Source organism: Lutra lutra, chromosome 8 (assembly GCF_902655055.1).
Source record: "Lutra lutra chromosome 8, mLutLut1.2, whole genome shotgun sequence".
Classification (NCBI taxonomy): domain Eukaryota; kingdom Metazoa; phylum Chordata; class Mammalia; order Carnivora; family Mustelidae; genus Lutra; species Lutra lutra.
The window spans coordinates 83,333,043-83,357,815 of record NC_062285.1 but is presented as its reverse complement, the minus strand read 5'-3'; the positions used below and the strand labels follow the sequence as shown (position 1 = coordinate 83,357,815).

Below are 24,773 nucleotides of genomic sequence, written 5' to 3'. Positions count from 1 at the left end.
TTCACTGATATAGACCATACCAAACCATTTTTGGACAACAAGTGGATGACCTATGTGTAAGGATGTACATAATATATTACATAAATCTCAATATGGCTTTATCTGTATTAAAAATTCAAATATTCAAAATTGATATTTCAAATTTCTCTGGGGATAGGCAATATTGAGCCATATTGTTTCTTCTTTTACCTTGAAAAAAATCATTCAATATTGTATATTTGAGACATCAAAAAAACCCACACCAGGAATCCTCTTCAATAAACTATGAAAATTAGAACCAACTGAGTAAAAGGGGTATTTTGCACAATTTCAAGGAAAACATTCATTAGGCCAAAGAAGAATTTGCTTCATGTTCTTCTGTAGCATATCCAGAACCAGTCATTTAATCATAATCTTCTCTCAACTGAGATGTAGAAGTAGTTCTCAATTATGTAATTTTGCTTTTTATGATAGTTTTTACCATTAACTCTGATGCTAACACATTTGCTCACTTTGTGTGTGTATTATCTTTGTGTTATTATTTTTCAACTGATTAGGCCTTGAAGAACTTTTTCTATTCCTGTGCTGGCTGGTGTGTGGTAACATTCATCCTGGGAGTCTGTGACCGGCATAACGACAATATCATGCTGACAAAGTCAGGCCACATGTTTCATATTGACTTTGGAAAATTCCTAGGTCATGCACAAACATTTGGAGGGATAAAAAGGTCAGTGTACAAATAATGTTTTTTAGAGTAATTAAGCAATGTCCTAGAGTGATGTATAACATGTAATGGCATAGGAATCCAGCAAATGACTGACTCCCCATCTCTCACATCCCCCCAAATGACACAAACATGTTTATATATCTAATAAGATTAAAGGAAATATTTTTTCCATAGATTGTTAATGGAATAAATTAGGTTTCCTCAAATTGTTAGTGAACTTCTCCCATGAGACACTAATCCTATTCTAGGCTGAATTGTCTGAAATATAATATTTTCATTTTTTTATAAACCTTGAATGGACAATGAGGCATGAATTCATGGTCTCAATACATCTGTTATATTGCCCATAGCAATCACCACCCCTGGTCTACATATCATAAAACTAGCACATTTCCTACACTGAAATCGCATTGAAGAATTCCAAAAATACCTAGTGAGTAACTACCATTCAAGTCTCTGAGGCTATAACCGTTTATTAATATTACAACAGCTGCTGCTGCTTCTACATTTGGTAGTTTTTTTGACATATAATATTATATTAGTTTCAGGTGTACAGCATAGTGATTCAGCAATTCTATATATTACAAAATATTCACCACAAATGTCACCATCTGTCACCCCACAGTTATCACAGTGTTATCATATAATAGGTATATATATCTATATCTATATCTATATCTATATATATACATTTTATCCCTCTGACTTATTTATTTTATAACTGGAAGCTTGTACCTATAAATCCCTTTCATCTATTTTGCTATCTCCTACTGCCCTCACTTTGGGCAACTACCAGTTCTGGGTATTTATGAATTTGTCTCTGTTTTTTTTTTTGTTTGTTTGTTTTGTTTTGTTTTGTTTTTCAGATTCCACTTACATAAGTGAAATCATATGATATTTATCTTTCTCTGTCTGATTTATTTCACCTAGCATGATACCTTATGGATCCATTCATGTTGTCATGATAGCAAGACTTCTTTCTTTTTTATGGCTGAGTAATATTCCATTGTGTATATATGCCACATCTTTATCCATTCATCTATTGGTGAACATAAACATAGGGGTGCATATATTTTTTCAAATTAATCTTTTCATTTTCTTCATGTAAATACTCCGAAGTGGAATTACTGGATTGTATGGTACTTCTGTTTTTAGTTTTTTGAGGAACCCTCATGCTGCTTTCCATAGTGACTGAACCAATTTACATTCCCACCAACAGCACAAGAGTTTTGTTTTCTCCATATCCTCACCAACATTTGTTACTTCTTGCTTTTTGGTACGAGTTTTTCTAACAGCTGTAAGGTGATATCTCATTGTGGTTTTGATTTGCATTTCCCTGATCATCTGTGATATGCAGCATCTTTACATATATCTGTTGGCTGTTTGTATGTGTTATTTGGAAAAACGTCTATTCAGGTCCTCTTATGGCAATTTTAAATCTCTTTTTGTGCAATGTCTGAGGCGCAGGAAAATGTACCCAGCACAGATCCTCACTGATAGTAGGTTCTTAATATTGCTTTTCAGGTAATAACCATTCATAGGGAAGCCTTCAATCATTCAATAATTATTGATTGGATGAACAAAAATGAAGTTAACACTGTCTTCCTTTGAGATTATTGATTATTGTTCAAGTTAAGGGGGCCAGCTGCAGCACAATGATCCATTTGGATTATTATTTGTAAGATTTTATCTCCGCCAGTGGCTATCTAAGACTCATTAGCAATGTCCCCTTGGATTTCTGTCTTGAAACTGTTACTTCTGAATTTGTATTCTAACAATTTTCTTCCAAGTCTCTTTTGGCTGTGTCAAGAGTTCATTTGAATGCTGTTTCATAAGATAGCTGACTACTTCTGTCCTAGGACCATTGGTTGTTGTTAATGGTTGCTAGGTTGACAATAGGCTTCTTATAAATCAAACTTCCGTATCCCCCATGACACATGAACATTCTTATTTTTACTACCTTTTTTACATTATAGACCTGATCTTTATCTGTTTCTTTAAAGATTTTAATTTTTTATTTAATCGGGAGAGACACAGCAAGAGAGGGAGCACAAGCATGGGGAATGGGAGAGGGAGAAGCAGGCTTCCTGCTGAGCAGGGAGCTAGATGTGGGGCTTGATCCCAGGATCCCAGGTTCATGACCTGAGTTGAAGGTAGATGCTTAACAACTGAGCCACTCAGGCTCCCCAGACCTGAACTTTAGAGAAATGTCTAGCTTCACCTAACTTCTTTTAAACACCCACTAGACATATTAATAACCTGCCCATAATGTACAAAGCCAGGCATGTAAATCATGCCCTAGAACTCGCTAACAGTCTAGCAAGGCCATATAATGCTCTAATAATAACCAGTAATATCCAGGATCATACTCCTTAACATAATTACATGTATCCCAGAAAGTATATGTATCCCAGACACATGTGTTTCTACTACTATCTACTCCTTAAACACATGGAGGAGGAAAGTATTTGTATAACTTTTTAGGTTTACAAAGGATTACTAACACATATCAAGTAATTTCACTTCATAATCCACTTGCCTTGATCATTGCTCAACTGCACATAAAGAGTCGTAGTTTAAAGTTGGGGATGGTTTATGGGTTGGCAAAAAAGAAATCACGTACACACATAAGACCCTCTCTAATGTAGATACAGCCTTAAGCCAAGGTTACAGAACTTAATAATGGAAATTAGCAGACCAACAGAGCAGAACCAGTTGTAGTATATCTGGGGATAGATTTTCCTTTGATCTTTGGTTTCTTTAAAAGGAAGAATAATGAGGTGATGTTTTCCTTACAAGCAGGATCTTGAAAAAGAAACTGATTTCTTGCTGAACCATTGCCCTTTAATATTCATGCTTACATCACCATTCTGGAACATCTCACACTAAAACATTTATGTGATTCTGTTTAGAAAATGTTCATAGACATTGGCTCTCCTGATTCTTGGATTATATCGAGTTAGCCCAGCAACACTTTCATTTGGAATTCTTGCCCAGATGTCCCTGAACCATTCTCCTGAATTCATTTTACCAGAAATCTGGAAAGCCCGTGCTTAGACCAAATTGGAGCCCATGCTTAGACCAAATTGGAGCCTCCTTTCTAGCTTTGAAGAGAGAAGAAGAAATGTCATCTCAGCTATGAATATGAAGGATTTCAGATCCTGTATATAAACAAACAATCCTTCCTTAATGGTTTTAATTATGAGATTAGATAAAGAGGATTTACACCAGTGGATTAAACCACAGGGCAATTCAGCCCTAGCATCCCTTAATGATTCTGGGGGAAATTTGGCTAATCCTTACAATGGAAACAATGAAGAATTTCACCAACTTTCTGAAGTTTTTTCTGGTTTTTCTTTTGAAATATTGCTTCATTATTATCTTCTTTATTTTCTCTCACAAAAATTCAAATTAAAGTGGTTAACAAATTATGCATCCACAGTTTTGCGCTCAAATTTCCCTTGTAACAATGATTTCTACATTGCAATTTTTTCATTACATGAAAGCTATCTTTGTAATAAACTGCAAATTTCAACTCAGTAATCTCTTGATGGTGACTTTCTCTTATAGAGGAGGAAAAATTAAGGAAGGCCTTTTATTGCTGATGTTTATTGTTCTTCTAATTCATTGTTTCATATTTGTATTTTTCCAAACTATATTTTCACAATCTATGTGGTCTTTTGCTTCAGTAATACTAGACTTGCATGAAGTCTTTAATTTTAGAGGTTGTATAAGTGGTGGTTAAGCTTAGATACCCTGGAGATACGCTGTATGATTTTTTTCGTTAATTCCATACTACAGTGTACTAATGATGTGACCTTGAACAAATGGCTTCTCTGTGATTCAATGTAGTTTTTTATGAAACATATTTTTTTGAAGATTAACTGATACATGTGAAGTGTTTAGAAGAGTGTCTAGCATTGAGTAAAGGCTCAAGAAATGTTCTAATTAACTGTAGTGTAAGTGCTTCAAATGAAGTGACAAGAAATGAGACTGCATTTCTAGGTGATTATTGTGTCTTTATGTTTAAAATTATTTGAATATCTTATTTTGGTGCTTTTTTTAAAGTATGCAGTCTGAAACTCATGAGTTGAACTTTTAGTCCTTAAAGTTCTCTGAATTTGAAGCTTCTTAACTGACAGATTGCGCTGCAATCTTGTTTACTACATTGCAGTATCCTCCAGGTTTATTTAGACTATAAGGTATTTCACCAAGTCATTCTTGACTTCTGATATAATTTCAGGCATAAGCAGAAGTGTCCTCGACCTGGATCAAGCTAGCTTGATTTTTTTTCACCAGGGAAGGGGGCTGGCTTGCGAGGCCATATTGTCTGTATTCCTTCTCAGCTCCATGTTCAGCGACATCACTTTGGTAGCCTGAAATCAGCCGTAGTGAATGTATATACACCATGAAAGCTGCAGAATGTCACAAATAAGAGCTTTCTTTCTTTTCTAAAAAAAAAAAAAAAGTGAGTTAAATATATGCCACCATATCAGAGGACATGAATCCATTTAAAACAGATGAATAATCATTCCAGAACACAAACAAAATAAAATTCCAACTCTTTTTTTCCTATTCAAATATTTACATGAAGATAACTAAAATATTATGTATCTATCTTCTTATAGCATGGTTTATACACTTCAAACTTTATCTCAATAGATCACCCATCACCAAATATAATTTATCCCAGAATTTTCATCTCAATATTAGTCATAAAAATTCCCTGTATCTATAATCATCTTGACATTATCTTCAATAGTTAGTTACCACTGATGTAAAATTTTTTGTTTAATTTCTAATTTGAGTATTATAATGTTTATATTCTAAATACCCTTAATTTAAAACCATCCTTGGGAAAAACAAACAAACAAACAAACAAACAAACTCCCTTAGCAGATTAAAAGATTTTTTTTTGTCTTACTCTAATCATTCTTGTTTTATGTAATATTCATTGTAATCCAAATGCTATATAGGCATTAATGATCTCTTACATACTTTAATTACTATCTTAGTGTTCTCTAAAATTAGGTGAGTCTCATTGGTCTGTTATTCACACAAATGTTTATTAATAAACATTGTGGGTTTTTTTTACTGAAAGCAGTATCTGAAAAAAAAGCACATTTTCCAGTACTTCTCCAACTGTGAGTGCCTTATGGGCATCTTTGTATCTTAAGCATCTAGCTAGTTCCTGACACTTAGCAGAGGCTCAATTTTGGTTGATTGAAGGATCACTACAAAAATGTCTTAAAATTTACCTCTCTTGACCTAAGAAAGTACAATTTTTCTGAAGATCAAATTAAGAACCTGCCATATTCTGTTATCCTAACTACAAATTTACCAAGGGATTTTTACTTAATGGTCAGTTTACGTGTGGAAGTTGGGAATGAGACTCAAAATTTGAATCATTACCTTACACCCATTAATATGGATAATATTAAAAAGCAGAAAACAAGTCTTGGTGAAAATGAGAAGAAATTGGACCTCCTGTACAATGTTAGTGGAAATGTAAAATGATCCCACTGCTATCGGACACAGTATGGCCTCAAAAAATACTGTGTTTCTCAAAAAATTTATAAAAAATTACCATAAGATCCAGCAATTCTACTGAAAAGAATTAAAAGCAGGGTCTCAAAGAGATCTTTGTACACTCATGCTTATAGCAGCATTATTCACAATAACTGAAATGGGGAAGCAACCCAAAGGTCCATCAACATATGAACGGGTAAGAGGAACATGGCATATACATTTAATATAATATTATTCAGCCTTAAAGGAAAGAAATTCTAACACATACAACAACATGGATGAACCTTGAGGACATGTTAAGTGAAGTAAACCAGTCACAAAAAGACAAATATTGCATGATTTCATTTACATGAGGTACTTAGGGTAATCACATTTATAGAAACAAAAAGCAAAATAGTGGTGGCCAGCTGCTGGGTGGAGGGGGGAATGTGGAGTTATTGTTTAATGGGTATAGTGTTTCAGTTTTATAAGATGAAAAGAACAATGCAGATGGATGATGACGGTAGTTGCACAATGCTATGAACTATACACTTTAATACCACTGAACTATACACTTAAACATTGTTGAGATGGTAAATTTTATGTAATGTGTATTCAACCACAATGAAATAACTGAAAAAAATTGGTATACTATAAGTTTCACAAAGGCTTCCACCAGTCACAAAGCCAGTCCCAGGCAAACTATACCTAACATCTGAATGGTGCTTTGATGTTCAAAGTACTCTCACATAGACTTATTTCCAGAAGAAGTTTGTTCTGTCATTTTCATCTACTGACTATCATTTCTCCTTCTCCCATCCCACTTATCATTCCACTGGGTTTTTTATTGTCTGGTTTCTTCTGAGTAACCTTTTTTATATTTACCTCCCTCCCAATATATGTAGAAAATAGTTCCTCCAGTTAAAACAAAACAAAACAAAAAACCATGAATTTTTTTCAAAGAGAGACTTGTTAAGTTTTCAAATGAAAAGAGAGAGGGATGATAAGAAAGGATGAAGTGTAGGAGAAAGAGGGAATAAAAGGAACAAAATGAGAGAAGGAAGAAGAGAGGGAGAGAAAACAATTAAAATAGTGGGAGGATTCTGCCTTCTGGCATTCGATGAGTCTGTCCTCCATTGTGAACAAAGTATGATTGACATAGAAGACATGCATGCTCTCCTCAATTGGCCTAAGGTATGTACCTGTCAGTATAAGCATCTGATAGTACTGAGTTTGAATCTAGTTTTTAAAGAAATTAAAGAAAGGCTGCACATTTCTCCTAAACATGAACCTAGTGTAAGATCTTCATCTAGTGTTCAATTAAAGACAGAGTACCTGCTTCCATACAGAGTTTTAACTCATGGTGTTAAACTTGGTAAGAGATAAAATGTCCATTTTAAGCATGATTCATAAAATTTGATCATGCAAATAGTAACTTTGTGGGCTATTTAAATGTTTTCAGAGGTAACCTGGACTATTCTTGATTTTTATTTCCAACTTGATTTGAATCTTATTTAAAATGTGATGGCACAATCCAATTTCACACAAGCATTATGGCATTGATAATCTTTTCCTCATAGCTAGACTAGCATCTGTTCCAAGCATACATTGGAATTCCATGCAAAGCATAACTATACGCTTATTCTTGAACTCAAACTCAAGGGAGGAAACATGAGATTTCAGAGGAGCTGACCTGATCAGTCTCTTCTTGTCCTCATAAAATCCTGACCTACTATAAACTCACACCCAAAATACCAGACTTAAGAAAGTATGACTGATCATTTTGAAGAGGTAGCTGTTTTAACTACTCTTTTCAAATATGAGAGATAATGTATCTGAGCCTGACAGGAACTCCAGAGTCAGTATCTAAATTTTCTAAGCAGTTTAAGATCAGGGACCTCTCAGAGTCTAACTGTGGACCCACAGTGCATCCACAAGAGGCTAGACAAGGAGAAGAAAAAAAAAAAAAAACATTTTATACTTAACAGATTATTGGTGAGAGTCCCCTTAGTTAATAATTGCTGAGAGCTTGGAGATCTCATGGGGTGTTAAATGTTCTTTTTGTAATGTACATGCACCCTTATATTTTCTCTATATTGCACATAGGAGGTTTCCTGTGCTGTTTAATTATAAAGGTTCTATCCTATCCAATGGAGATTCCAAATTTGCCTTCTCAATTAACTCATGGATATTAGACAAGAGACTTGGGTTGTTTCTGTTGGACAGCAAAATGTGTTCTCTGAAATGTAGGTCGTTTGTGATACCGGAAAATATAGGCTTACACATTCCCAGTGTACTCTGTCTGTATTCATTATTGGTATGCTAATATCACCATTCACTATGATGGGAGTCTACAATTTTTTAAATCTCTAAGACAATATATTTTAATGTTACTATGATATTTCATGGGGGCAAAACCATCTGAAATTCATGAAATCAATAATAATAGTTTCAATAATAAAAATAAAATGTACCTCATTTCTGAGTCCCACATTTCAATTCAGGGTACAAATACATATTCAAACACTTGAGTCTAAAGTTTAGGACTAAAATTTATGTCCATTTACTGACATTCTCAGTTGCTCGAGTAAATACTAGATGAACTATAGTATAAAAAGAAGAAATAATAAAAAAAAAAGAAGTAAAGTCCACAGAGCCCATGAATCCTTCATAGAGTTCTCTATCTTTCCATTTCATTCTTCAGATCACCTGCCTCCATCAGCAGTATTGAAATAGGTAGCTTTTCTCGCATTGCTCTGGATCATCACTAGGAGTGGCAAAAAGTAAGCACTCCTTAGTGTGATGCTGCATCATCTGGTATTGGGGATCAGATTCTAAAGGAAATAGTCAAAATTACACTTTTAAGCTTCATAAATACTTGGTTTGCATTACCTAATTAATCCTCACAGGAACTCTTTGAGGTAGCTGCTGTTATTTTCTCTAATTCACAGATCGAGAACTAAGAGAGAAGTTTTAGCGGTTATAACTTGTCCAAAATCATGTGCAGTAGGTGGTAGGACCCTTGGGAAGATGCCCTGTGGGAAACTGATACTCCCATTTCTCAATAATCCTAGCACACTCTGTTTTCTCTCCAGTATTGGGACAGATGGCTGTTTCTTTAGTTAGTAACAGATGACATAGTTATCCTGCATTTACGGCCATGATATATATTAAATTTGTATCTTTAACAACTATAGTCAAATATGTTGCAAGATGATTGTACTGTGAGAAGCATTCACAAACTAAGACCACGTGTTAAAGTAGCAGGGCCACTCTCTCATCCATAGGCAGTGTCCTCTTTTAGGGGTGAAAAGACAGGCACAATTGTCATTCTCTTTTAAGTTGTTGGGTTTTTTTTGTTTTTGTTTTTTGTTTTTACATTTTAAAAAGAGCCATCTAATAGGAATAGCTAAATGTTTATGGGATGTGACTCTAGTTTTCAAAGCCCACCAGCAACTGTTTTATTGAACTTTGGGTGGCCAAAGACCACCCCGAGCTGTTGGGATGAGGTCCAGGGCTATTATCTAGACTGTATAAATCACATCGGAGGAAGTTACTTCTGCGCATTATGGTGTCCTTAAATAGCTTATGTGCTCCATACTTTAAAATTGAACATCATTCATTTTTAAAGTATGTACGTATTTGCTCAAGGAATAAATCAATAAGTGGAAGACCACTCACTTTAAGGATACAACACCTCAATTATTTCAGAGGGCATCCATTACAATTAGAATGCTTGGTCCATTTTCCTTAAAAATATGTTTCAGAATAGGGCAATCCCCACTGGGAGGGCTAGTGATAGTGAGAAGATTTCAGGAGGAAGTATAACAATAGCATGACTTTGAAGAAAGGATGAGAGCTTAAATTAGTGGGGAAAAGAAAAAAAACAAAGCCTATATTTAATAGTCTGAGTGTTATGAATAAAAGTGTGAAGGCAGAAGATAAACATGTGCCATAACCCACTCATCTTTCTCTGTTCTACACCACAGCAGCCAAGTGCTGCTAGAGAACAGCATGACTACAGGCAAACATTGTCCCCATTTTCAAATAGGCTGTCACAGCCCACAATGCTTCTGCGTCCATTTCTCTGTTTCATGCACCACAAGGATTTGTACTTTATCCTTGTGTGATGAACCTTGTATCTCTCCTACCCATTATTCTTCACTCCCTACTTCATTTAAATAGACAACCTCAACTCCTACTTTCTTGGGAAAATAGAAATGGTAACAGAGCCTGCTTTTCTACTGAATACAAAATTCACAAACTTAATTACATCTAAATTACATCAACTTCTTCTTCTTGTTAGAGTAGATTTGTTTTTCCCTCTAAAGCCAATCCCTCTATCTGTGCTTTAGAGCCATTTCCCTCCCACCTTCTAACATACATTATACTATCAATAATTCATTTTTCCTTGCATATTTATCCTCTCCCTCTTAAATAATCTTTTTAAATATCCTGGTCTCTCCAAAGCTTAAATAACCTTGCATGAAATGCCCAATTTCCATGCCACTTTGCTCATCATAAACTTCCTGAAGGAGTTGTCTAAATTCTTGACATCTTTTCCTTACTTTTCATTCCATAACCACTTCAATCTGACTTTATTCTTTTTTTTTTTAAAGATTTTATTTATTTATTTGACAGAGAGAAATCACAAGTAGGCAGAGAGGCAGGCAGAGAGAGAGGAGGAAGCAGGCTCCCTGCTGAGCAGAAAGCCCGATGTGGGGCTTGAACCCAGGACCTGGGATCATGACCTGAGCCGAAGGCAGCGGCTTAACCCACTGAGCCACCCAGGCGCCCCAATCTGACTTTATTCTTTACTGGATGATAAAATCAGGGGCTTCTGGGTGGTTCTGTCAGTTGAGTCATGGACTCTTGATTTCAGCTCAGGTCTATCTCAAGGTCCTGGGATTGGCAGCAGGGGAGTCTGCTAGAGATCCTCTCCCTCTCCTTTTGCCTCTCCGCCGGCACTCTCTCTCTCTCTTTCTCTCAATAAATAAGTAAATCTTTAAAAAAAAAAATGGTAAGATCAACAATGACCTGGGGCACCTGGGTGGCTCAGTGGGTTAAGCCTCTGCCTTCAGCCCAGGTCATGATCTCAGGGTCCTGGGATCAAGCCCCGCATCGGGCTCTCTGCTCAGCAGGGAGCCTGCTACCCCCTCCCCCTCTGCCTACCTCTCTGCCTATTTGTGATCTTTCTCTCTCTCTCTGTCAAAATAAATAAAATCTTAAAAAATATATTTTATTTATTTATTTGACAGACAGAGATTACAAGTCGGCAGAGAGGCAGGCCCAGAGAGAGAGAGGAGGAAGCAGGTTCCCTGCTGAGCAGAGAGCCCAATGCGGGGCTTGATCCCGGGACCCTGAGATCATGACCTGAGCCGAAGGCAGAGGCTTTAACCTAATGAGCCACCCAGGTGCCCCAAATAAATAAAATCTTTAAAAACAAAACAAAACAAAACAAAACAAAACAAAACAACAACAACAAAAAAAAAACCAATGACCTGCATAGTATTTAATTCAACAATATCCATTCCTCATTTTATCTAATTTATCAGCAGATTTCAATAGTGTTGACTTCTCGTTCCTCAAAATACCTCTCCACCTGCCTTCTGGAATAGGTTATCCCTCTGGTTTTTCTTCCCTTCTTAGTGTTAATACAGGAGGTTCCCTTTTACTACACTACTAAATGTTAAATTCTACAAGACTCATCTTATCCCTCTTTCTTAGCCCCTTGCAGTCTCCACCAAACTCGTATCAGCCACACCTAAGGCTTCTATCAATATCAATATCTAGATTACTTATATAAATTTTAATTAAACTTTTTGTTTTGAGGTAATTGTAGAATCACATTCAGTGGTAAGAAATAATACAAAGAAATCCCATGTACAGTTTGCCAGTTCCCCCTAATGGTAACATCTTATAATATCACAATATAATATCATAACCAGGATATTGATATTGATATAGTCCAAATGCAGAAGAGTTTCAAAGCCCCTAGTATTCTTTGTTGCCCTTTTTTAGTCATATCCACTTTTCTCTCACTCTTGCCCCCTTCCATTCTTATCTCCTAGAAACCACTAATTTGTTCTCCATTTCTGTAATTGTGTCTTTTCAAGAATATTATGTAAATGTAATCATATGGTATGTAATCTTTTGAGATTGGCTTTTTCACACAGTATAATTCTCTGGACAGTCACCTAACCTGTTCTGTGTATCAATAGTTTGTTCCTATTATTGAAAAATAATAGTCCATAGTATGGATAAACCACAGTTTGTTTAATTATTCACTGATGGAAGGACATCTGGATTATTTCCAGTTACTAAGTATTACAGATAAAGCTGTTGTGGGGGTGTCTGGGTGGCTTAGTGGGTTAAGTGTCTGCCTTCGGCTCAGGTCATGATCTCAGGTTGCCGGGATTAAGCCTCACATAGGGCTCCCGGCACAAGTGGGGTTTCTGCTCCTCCCTTTCCCCTCTTCCTCTGCTCCCCACCCCACCCGCTTTTGCTCTGTCTCTCAAATAAATAAATAAAATCTTTAAAAAAAAAAAAAAGCTACTGTGAACAGTCATGTATATGCTTTTGTGGGAATATAAATTTTCATTTCTCTGAGACAAGTTTTCAAAAGTATAATTATTGGGTTGTATGGTAGATGTGATGTGAGAAGCAAAGGCAAAAGAAAAATTAAATTAAATTGCCATTCTACTTACAGCCCATTGACAAGTCCTTGAAACAGGCAGTGATATTCCTCTAGAAACTCAGCTGCCTTGATGTTAATACTTTGCTACGGGCAAAACGCAATCTTAGCTTAACATTTATCCCAATCCCCCAGGATCCTGTAAGTCTACTTTAACATATAAAAATTCTTTGGAAATTTCCTTTCTCTCTACCCCCCAGGATGCATGTTGGCAATTATCCCCCCAGCATATGGCCCAATGATATACATCTGAAGGGCTTTATGACTAAGGTCTTCCTAGACAGTAATAAATGACCTTTTCCTACCAAAACCAACCCCCTCCAGGCACTAGAAACCTTGTTTCCTAAGTTCTTTAGACACTTAAACTATCCCTAAGCCTCCTCCCAACTTGAAAATAGATGATCGGCCATTCCAGCTCTTTCTGCCCACAGGTTCTGATCCTGTACTTTATTAAAACCGTCTTTTTGCACCGAAGACATCTCAAGAATTCTTTCTTTTGTACATCAGTTACACGTTGTTTAAGAAACTATGAAGTTGTCTTCCCACATAGTAGCTATAACATTTTACATTTCCACCATCCGTGTGTGAGTGATCCAGTTTCTCTCCATATCCTTGCCAGCATTTGGTATTATCCTTCACTTTTTATGTTAGCCATTCCGATAAATACGTAGTGCTACCTCATTGTGCTTTTAATTTGCATTCCCCTAATAGCTGATGTGGAACATTCTTTCATGTGCTAATTTACCATCTGCATATCCTCTTCTGTTGTCCTTTCATGTCTTTTGCCGATTTTCTAATTTTTACAGTTATATTTTGAGACTTCTTTATAGATTATAGGTGTCACTCCTCTGCTGGCTATGTGGTCTGCAAAAATGGTCTCCCAGTCTGTAACTTGTCTTTTTATTCTCTTAAAAACTCTCTGCACAGCCCTATTCCCAAAGATTTTCTTCTACATTTTTTCTGTAAGTTTTATAGTTTTATATTTTATATTTAAGTCTATAACCCACTTAAAGTTAACTTTTTTATTAAGTGTGAGGTTTCCGTCTTTTTGCCTATGAATGTCTGGTTGCTCCTGATCAAAAGCCTATAGCCTTTCTCCATTGGATTGCCTCCACACCTTCACCAAAAATCAGTTGGGCATATTTGTGTGAGTTTATTTCTGTTATTTATCCTACTCAAATGACCTATGTGTCTACCCCTCTAATGCAGGATAGTCAGAAGAAAGGCAGGCAGGGACAAGAAGCTCCCGCACTAAGAAGAAACCACTCTTAAAAGGATTTTACACCACTCTGGAAGGAGCCCTCTACCTTTTCCCACATGATAGGTGGATGACAAAAACCTGATTGGATGGCAGGCGCAGGGAGAGTTAACCGGATCAAAACAGCCTGCCAACCAGCCCATAAAAACCCCTAGACTTAGGAACTCCAGTGGCGGCCCTCTCGTGTCCTCTCCCTCTTGGGGAGCTGTGTACTATCACTCAGTAACTATGACTCAGTAAACTTTGTTTTGCTGCCTGCCATTCTTCCTGTGGTCTACCTTTTCATTCTTCACAGCAGTGTGACCAAGAACTGAGGGTACTCAAGAAAAAGAAATCCTGTAACGCCTCCACCAATACCAATTCCTTACTCACAGACACAGGACTGAGGTCCCTCATTACAACTTGGTGAGAATGGAGTTTTAGCATCCCCTTGGAGCCTTCACTAGTGTGGTGGGGGAAATGGAGTTATACATATTTTCTTTTCCTGCATTATTGGGCTGGAGTAGAGTGGTTATTGTCTAAACATTGTCTGTCTCTTAGGCTACCCCTTTCCTGGGCCTTCGGCTAGAAAGAGCAGGCTTTTCTTGGCAATTATTTTGTCTGCATCCACTGGCATCTCCAGATTGCCAGCTTCTTGAGCTCTGTGTTTGGAGTATACATGGCAAAAAGAACTCTCAGAGAATTCACCACCATATTGTTTCTTGTGTCCTGAGGTCCTTAGATAATCAAAGTAGAAATTTAACTCACAAAATTTTACCTCCAGGCTAGATCTTTTCTTTATGGTCTGGAAATAAGGATCACAGTACTTCATTGCCATCTGCTCCTGTCTGTCTCAAAGACACCTCAAAGGTAACTCGTTCAAAGCTGAACCCACTCTGAATGTTGCACTATATCTTCCTGACATACAAGCCAAAAATTTAAACCTGTTCCTAACACTCTTCTCCTATTCATTTTGAACCGTATGAAGTCCTCTTGTTTTTGACTGAAAATTTTTTTTGTCTACCCACTTCTCTGTATCTGCATGCCACAATCCTAATCTGAACTATGCTCATATCTAATCAAAATCTTCTGCAAAGTCTCTTGTCTGATCTACTCACATACATCTTCCCTGTTCCAAATTCTTTTCCATGTTACAGCTGGAGGGACCTTTTCAAAACACTTTGATTTTCTGTCTCTCTCTCTCTCCTCTCAAATAAATGAATAAAATCTTAAAAAAAAAAAAAAAAGGGACGCCTGGGTGGCTCAATTGGTTGAGCGACTGCCTTCAGCTCAGTTCATGATCCTGGAGTCTCGGGATCGAGTCTCACATCAGGCTCTCTGCTCGCCAGGGAGTCTGCTTCTCCCTCTGATCTCTTTCCTCTCATGTTCTCGCTCTCTCTCTCATTCTGTCTCCTCTCTCTCTCTCTCAAATAAATGAATAAAATCTTAAAAAAAAATTTAAAAAATAAAATAAAATAAAAAAATTAAAAAAACACTTTGATTATTATCAATACATTTTTTATTGCTTTTAGGATGTTTATTTTTAAAATCTTCAACCTCACCTATAAGCCTTACACATATCTATTGTAGATGCTCAATAAATATTTGTTGATAAATAACTATAGTACTCTAACATTTTGGGTCCATTCATCCCTGGCTAGATGAAAGTGACCTAATGGAGAGACATATCCTGAAAACTTAAGCACCCTCAGTGCATTGGCAATGTATACATTTTTAATGATGATGATCTTAGTGTTCTAGTGAGTTTATCCAAGGATAACAGAATGGTTCAAGGGGTTTATGCATAAGTAATAACAAACAGCAAATTATTAATTGTTCTGCTATTTCCCATATCAAATGAATTTATTTGTCTCCTTAATAATCAGTATTTGTTTGCAACAGAAATATCCTTAAATTTCTCAAGTATATATGCATTTTTAAAGTACTACTCACTTCTCACTTATATTGGACATCTAGAAAATATTCTTGGCATTTTTACAGAATAATACTTTGAGAGAAGGACTAATTATAAGTTAATAAAAAGATTAACTTTGACAACAAAATGACAGAATTATAATAAAATAAGATTGTTCAAATGGCCTTCCCACATAAATGTTAAATTATCCAGCTTCTTCACTGCATGAGCTATGTATATTTGCTGTTGCATCCATTGCAGAATACTGTCAAAATATTGTTTGAGGCATTAAGAGCAAATAAAGGAAATATAAAATAGTGCCTCTCCCCTTGAAAATCATACAGGTCATTTGGGGGGAAAATCACAAGACAACTAGAGACTATAAAGAATGAAATAGATTAGCTGTAGGGCTAAATTAAAAGAGAAGGCAAAGTAAGAGAGAAATCAGCAAAGGATAGGTAAATCAGAGAAGACTTACTAGAAAACAATTAGGGCATTAGGTGGGAGACACAGAGAGAGAGAGAGAGAAACATGGCCAGAAGCAGGAAACAATACAGGTAAAAGGTACAGAAGCAAGAACGGGTAGGGCTTGGGCAAATAATAGTAAAACCACTAATCTGGAAATAGAGTAGGATAGTCAAAAGAAATTTCTGGTAAATTTGACAAGCTATAAGTGAGAGGTTGTCAGCATATGAATCAGAATGCAGTAACAGTATGGACTCTAAGAGATCAAATAGTTTCTAATCTGTTTTCTTGCCACAACCAATTTATATCTCAGATTTGTAAGTATTGCTTAAACTTCAGATATAGTCTCCAATACATTAATTCTGCGACCTCGGATTAGGTTCGCATTTGAGTGAACTGATAAAGCACATCCCAGCTACGACTCTTACAGCTTGTATGGTTGGGATAGGATTCTGTTTCGCATGTGCAGCCTCTTTCCATTTACAGAAAAATTTTAGTGTAAGTCATTTTAAAAATTGGTCAGAAGTGAGTCCTGCGAGTCATATAGAAAAAAATGTAGCATTTTATTTTGTTGGACCCACTGAAAATTTAGATTATGGAAATATTTAAACACAGCCAGGATTGGGTCCTTCGATATTACTATTAGTTTATAGTTTCTCCAATTTAGAAATGTTTCTTTAATGTATTTGACTTTCTGCTGTGGTGTTTCTTCATCTGATTTATAATGGTGCTTACCATGGAAGGAGGAAATATGTTATCACATGAACTCGAGCATAATTACAACAACTTTCCAAGGGAAATCCATTTGATCAAGCATATGGAAGAAAAAAGAATATCGCATTAGAAAAGAAAATTTCAGGAAGTTATACAATTTAAGACTTTCTTAAAATTATTTCAGAAGTTCGACTGCTACCAAATTCAAAAGTCCACTTAAGGGTTTATGCATACAAAGAGGTTACATGGAGTTGCTGAGAGTAAATTAAACTTTGAAGGAAGGATGGACATTTAAGCATTTTTAAAGAGAAAGGGAGAATTAGTTATGACAAGATTCAGCTCTGAGAACCCATTTATTTTTATTAGTTGGAGGACAAATAAGTATTTAACATTTGTTGAATGCTCACTATGTGCCAGACTATGTGTTCTAATACTTTTATATGCTTTAACACACTTAATCTTCTCACAAGTCCTAAGAGTCAAGTGCCCTTGTCTCTATTTTACAGAGGAGGAAATTAAGACATGGAGAGGACAAGTAAGTTGCCCAGGATCACAGAAGGTAGTAAGTGCTAGAACACGATTGAAAACCTGGCTGACAAGAGCTACAGTCTGTGCCCTTTGCATAGCGCTTTTAATCAGAGCAGTTCCCAAGTGTGTAGCCTCTCCATGTGTCAGGCATTCGTGTACATTTTTTTTAGTAATTTTCACAGGAATTCTAAGAGCTGGGTATTAACTCACCGACCTCAGAGAGGAGGAATTGAGATACAGCAGGTCCAGGATTAGAACCCATGGTATATCTCCTGTTTTCAATAGCTCTGTTTCCAGTTTGGCTAAAATACAGGGCTGTAAAGTAAATTCATAGCATATAAATTGGATAAATCAATGAAGGCCAAAAATAAAAGCATATGAGGCAAACATTTTAAAATTTGGACTTGATTCTTAAGACACATTCCTCAGTATCTATGTGCTCAGTAAATTTTGTTGAATGAAAGAATGACTGAGTGATTGAATATAAAGAATGACTGAGTGATTGAATATATTATTACACCAGCTTCCCCTCTGGACAGTCAATGGTAGCATGCATCACTAAAATAAATAAAATAATCACAACCAAATAGAGGTACATTATTTATTTTCTTTCTTTCTTAAAATACTTGCCTGTAATCAGATTCTACTGATCCAGATCACCTACAGAATGCCTGGGTTGTAGCTTTCCAATTTGAATATCCACAATTCTAAGAGGTCTATCAGATTAGCAAGATTTTCCACTGTATTATATTTTTATTCAAATGCTAAGCATCCAATAATACAGAACATAATCATTTTTATTATTATCATTTTTTTAAAAACAGCTTTCTCAATACTCCATGACTTTTTTCAATTATTGCTTAGACTAACCTCAATTATGTCTAGGCTGCTAGGCTCAAATTTTAAAATGTTTTATTTCAATTCACCCTAAAATCTTTACTTTTAAAAACAATGTTTTACCCAAAACTGTATTCCCATCTCAAATGTTTCTAGAGGACTTTAAGTCAAATCAGTATCAGCATGGTTTGTCTCATCATTGTTTTTCGCATCACGGAGAAGTGTTTCCAATCCTTCCTCTGCTAATCTCTTAGAAATGCTTTTGTTTCATCTTGGGTCTCTTCATGTCTCAGAGAACATGAGAAAGAAATGACAAAAATAGAGAAAACAGGATCATTACTCTGGTCCTTTGTTTTCCTATTTCTTCAACCTTGGAACTACAAGAGGCAATATTATTAACCTACCAATTCACATTGGTTTGCTCATATTTCCTTCTTTCTGATCAGTATTTTTATTGAACTTAGTGTGAAATGAAAAAACAGCCTTCTTTTATTTCCCTTACAAAGCATATGACAGTGAATTTAACTTTGTTTATTCAAAAATTGCCTTCTAAAAGAATTTGTCATTCTATATCGTAGATATTACCTGAAACCTTTTCCCTAAAGAGTCAATATCTTTTAAGAAAAAAAAAAAACTTAGAAACAACAACATAAGGTCAAATATACAGTCTGTTCTCTTATTTTAAAATTTAGCAACAATTTAGCAATATAGTTTCTGTAAAATTGCCTTTGTTATTAATTGGCCTTAGATTAATTTTAATGGATAATATTTCCATCACATATAGCTCGGAATTAAATATTTAAGACCATATGAATCTATGCAAAATAACCTGCTCTTCCTTCTCTGTTGAAGCCCAGCTAAGCTATTCAAAGCCTACAATTAGCAAGTTTCTCCAGCTTTTCCATAAAGGAGGTAGTTCCAGTCCTTAGAGCTGAGAGAAAATAACATAAAAAATTCAAATGAAAATAAGTTGCTGTTACTGCCTAATTGAGCTCTACCTACCATTTGTCCTCCTGCTTATGGTTGCTATTATTTTTGGTTTGTAGGGACCGAGCGCCTTTTATTTTCACTTCAGAGATGGAGTACTTTATTACAGAGGGTGGGAAAAACCCACAGCATTTCCAAGATTTTGTGGAGCTTTGCTGTCAAGCTTATAATATTGTCAGAAGGCACAGTCAACTGCTCTTGAACCTGTTAGAAATGGTAAGTCCCTTGGGGAAACAACAAAAATAATAAGCTTCATTTATGTCTCTCTTTCAGTAGTCTATTTTTGCTAATGGCTTGGCATTCCCCAAAGAGTTATTCAAACCAGAAAGGAATGAACAAACTAAAAGTACCATTGTATAACTTATGAACACATTTCTTAATAATTCATTCCATTAGTTCACAGTTATTTTCTCAAACATTTCTACTCACAATAAAATTGATGTCTTGAGAGGTTATCTCGGTATATTTTGATTAAAGATTAAGGACAGTAATTTAGAATATTCTATCAGTTGTATTGTGCTTAAGGAGTTTTCTAAAGTACTTTAAAAAATACTAGTTAAGGACAGTAATTTAGAATATTCTATCAGTTGTATTGTGCTTAAGGATTTTTCAAAGGTACTTTAAAAAATACTGTCTCATTTACACATTATAGCAACCCAATGATGTAGACCAGGCAAGGACTTTTCCTGGCTCCCCTCCCAATCTCTGCCTTTTTCCAGATTAAGAAACTGGGGGTCGAAGATATAAGACAGCTTCCTAGCAACTCAGCTGCATTTAGTGGTACACATTGGGTCTATTGAGTCATGTTCCTATATGAAAATTTAAGTTTCATTCCACTGCCCAATGTTAAAGAGATGAAGACTAGATATAAACGGTGAGAAGAGAGTGATCTGATTGAAATATCTTCTAGGAGAAGGATGTGGGGATTCCTTTAGGCACATACACACTAGGAAGTGTTGCAAAATGTAGGAGAGAAACACACCTTTGGTAAATCAGTATGGTGTTTGGAGTCAAAGCAATCATAAAAAATAGCTGGTTTAGAACCTTCAGATAACAATAATTCTACTAGATGCTTTTAAGGGCACAAAATTCTTAACTCCAATAAGATCATGCTTCTCATCTACCAAATGAAGATAACAGCATCTACCTTGTAGGACTGATGAATAAATAACCTAATAGTGAATGTTTTGCATGAACATTATACTAAGTGTTTTATGTGCATTAATTGATTTATATTTCATAATAACCCTATTAGATAATTAATGTAAAGCACTTAGCACAGTGCCTGTCATGTTGTAAGGTTCAGTTAATTTATTATATGAGATCCTTATTAATCCAAAAGAGCAGAGTCACATAGAGTAACCCCTACTCATGTGTGGTTATTTAAATTTAAATAATTAGTATTGACTAAACTTTAAAATTCTGCTCCTCAGTCTCACTAGCCACATTTCAAGTGTTCAATAGCCACACATGGCCAGTGATACCATATTGGACAACACAGATTTAAAACATTGCCAACATTGCAGAAAAGTTCTATTGGGTAGTGCTGAATAAATGTTGACCCTATTGCAATGAAGATATGACTGGATCCTTGTTTTAACTTTCAAACAACATAGGTACCTTACTCTGTCTTAAAAAATAGGTATTTTAAAAAATATTATAAACATGTCATCTATCATGTGTAAAGACACTTTGGTTTCTTTATGTGTGAACTAGACATATAAAGTTTTGCTCATCTCCAGAATTTTCAAGTTGGCTCTTCTAATAATAGCCAATGATTCATACTGGTAGATTTGCATTCTATCTCCCAATTCTATTAGGCCACATTGCAATCATGAGATGGCTTATGGCTCATAATCTATTTTTATACCACAAAGGAAACTTTTCAAGGTCTAACTCTGTGAACTTGACTCCACTTACATATAAATATTTAGGTAGTATCATTCTAATATTTTCTGAGGCTCTAACAGGCTCTAAATCATGAATCCATGAGTTCATGAGTATTTACTGTATGCCAAAACTGTGAGGATACATTAACATATGAGACCTAGGCAGCCTTAAAATTTTCAATATGATAAGGAAGATAAAATTCATGTATACAATAAATGAGGTATCTAGCATTTTTTAATGTCTATAATGTTATAAATAACTACATACAAGTAGTAAGTACCATATTCTAACAACTACTTGAACCAGCCACAGACATTTTACAAAAATAAACCCAAATTAGAAAAGCACAATTACAGATCATGCTGTTTCTCAGGTGCCACTAAAAGTATGCTGAATAACAAAAGTGAGCATGCCAAAATAATGTGAAATGACAGCTCTTTGAAAAACTTGATTGAAAAATCTATTGGTGGGCTTTTTTCTCTTGTTTAATAAACTTTTCTACCTATCTAAAAAGAAAACTTTTAGCACATGTGTCATAATATATAAAATAGTTACTAAAGTAAAGAGTTTAGGGGCACCTGGATGGCTCAGTCCAGTTAAGCATCCAACTCTTGATCTCAGCTCAGGTCATGATCTCAGGGTTGTGAGATCAATTCCTATGTGGGCTCCATGCTGAGTGGGAAGTCCACTTAAGATTCTCTGTCCCTCTCTTCTCCCCTCACTTAGACCTGTGCACACTCTCTCTAAAAAAACAAACAAAAAACTATAATGTAAACAGTTCATATAATGTTTTTTTTTATTTAAAAGAAGTAGATGCTGTTTTAATCAAGTATCTGAAGTAATTTTTCATAAAATAATATTAAAATCAAATGTTGAAGGTTTCTGTTACATCATACACCCAAAATAACAATCTTCCTATATTCTAATTATTCAAGTCTTGACTTCTAGGCTAAGGAGTAAATTTTGGCAGTAAAGAGCACTAATTCAGATTAAGCAAATAATCTTAGATTTAGACTCACAGAAATTGAAACAAACCAGAAGCAATGTGAACCACTTAGACCAATGAATAAATACATATGAAACAATAGTATGTTATTCCCTCTGTGTCTGATCTTTTACCTCTCCAGTCTCTGCTTTTGAGGTTTCTTTCTTATGGGATTCTGTTGATAACCAAAGCATCAATAAAAGTTTCAGGACATTTTCTCTGGCATAGCTTCCTATGAAATAAAAACTGAATTTAAATCTGTGAAGGATTATTTTCTGCCCGGGTAATCAACATTTCCCTCAATTCGTTCTCAAATGGACTCTTGTTGTATTAACTTCTTTTAAAAGAACTCAATCTACTACTCCATGACCCAGTTACAACTTGAGAAATAATTGACATGGGTCATAAATTCTATCTTCTGTGAATGGTCAGTATCCAGGATTATGAGTCACAAGTGTTCGGTGAGTCTAGTATTGGAGTTAATGGCTCATCCGTTGTTGAGAGCAGCATATTTCCAGATATCCACAGTCCTTTTTATTTACTCCTGGGAGAAGCAGGGAAAAAATAATCCATGAAATTCCCATCTTGCTTAAAAGCAAAACATCTGTAGGAGACCCAAGAGTGTTGCTGGCTAATTCACTAACATAAAAGCCTGTATTTCATCAGCTTTTCTCTCATTAAAAAATCAATATCAGCTATTATGGAAGGCTCCCAAAGAACACAGGGACCATTCACCCAGTTTAAAATGTTTATCACACCCATTATTATATCAGATATTTCCCAGAAGAAATCTTTCTAACTGTTCTATGTGGTGGCAAAGAGTGTCTGCTTCCCTAAGCATAACTATCAAAATAGCTTTGGACTTAGTAGGAGGAGAACAGAAACTGAAAATTTACAAGTGTTCCTGTCCTGAAACAAGATGGGATCGGGAGAGAGACAAACCATAAGAGACTCTTAATCTCACAAAACAAATTGAAGGTTGCTGGGGGGTAAGGGGGTATGGAGAGGGTGGTTGGATTATGGACATTGGGGAGGGTATGTGCTATGGTGAGTGCTATGAAATGTGTAAGCCTGATGGTTCACAGACCTTTACTCCTGGGGCAAATAATACATTATATGTTAATAAAAATAATTTTTTAAAAAAGGAACTTATCTGTTTATCACCTGTATCTGTTCATTACCTATACTAGCCTAGCCACTGTTTCCTTTTCTTATTGCTCCAATTAAAGTTATTACCCTAGGCTAAGAGGTACTTGAACCACATCTCTGTGAGTCAGAGAACTGACATGACTAAGTGGACCCCAGAATGAGGTTGTCCTTATTCTGATGGCAGGGTCACAATACTCAAAGTCTCCTCTCTCAACAGAGGCAAAGTTCACACTTGTTACCTTTAATCAACCACATAACAAGGAGAGAACTGTGTTCATCTACTTTGAAGCCATCTGCACTTGGTAGTCGGTGTATAATGGGGGTGCGGGGAGAAGAAGTAGTAAGCATAGAGTGTACTTCCCAAGAAAATGTTTGATGGAGTTATAAGCAAGCAGGTGTGAATTCTGAGTATCCAGAGAAACCAGAAAGCAAAGCAATTCAGGCCTAGGTAAGTAGCCTCTTCCTAGCAGATGGACTGTCAGAGTCTCTAGAACTCTAAGTACAAAACAGAAAAGATAAAGTCTAATTTAGACTGTAGTTGCTGCTGGGAATATACCTCTCTATGGTCTATTTTAAATTTAAAAGTCAGGGTTGAACTTGCTACTTCTAGGCTTTTAGTACCTTATAAGGCCAGACATTGTTTTCATTCATTCATTCATTCATTCACTCGCTCATTCACGCATGCATATACGTATTACTTCACAGACATTAAGTTCTATTTGCAAGGCTCCGTGCTTGGCAGTATTAAAAATTTAACATCAAATAACCCATTTCTTGTCCTCAAAGGACTTCAGAGTGAATGTGATAAACATATAAGTGAACAAAACAGTACTTGAAAGCGGTGCGACTGAGATTGCATTACTGTACAGAGAAAGCAGTAATTAAATCTTATCAAGAAAATCTGTGGTGCTTCAAGAAGAGAGACATATTTTAGCTGCACTTTCAAAAGGAATTTCAATAGATAAGGAGGGAAAGGAAAGGAATCTTGGTTGAGAGAAACATTTAAGTATGTGTGGAAGCTCAAAGAGCATGCGTGTGACATGTGTTGGAAATAGAAGTAATCAAATGTACTAGTCTGTAGTACAAAGGAGACCTAGATAGCAATTGATGAAATGACAGATAACAGTTCGATTATAAAAGGCATTTATGACCAGAATG

The 24,773-nt window shown here is 35.7% G+C and overlaps 1 protein-coding gene across 1 annotated transcript in view; it reads left to right on the top strand.

Annotated features, from left to right (window-relative positions):
* PIK3C2G (phosphatidylinositol-4-phosphate 3-kinase catalytic subunit type 2 gamma) overlaps window positions 1-24,773 on the top strand; it is a 353,953-nt gene that overhangs the window by 238,304 nt on the left and 90,876 nt on the right. Inside the window, exons 24-25 of the mRNA XM_047741193.1 lie at window positions 537-706; window positions 19,651-19,807. Of these exons, the coding sequence (XP_047597149.1) occupies window positions 537-706; window positions 19,651-19,807 (327 nt within the window). The remainder of the gene's footprint in view (window positions 1-536; window positions 707-19,650; window positions 19,808-24,773) is intronic.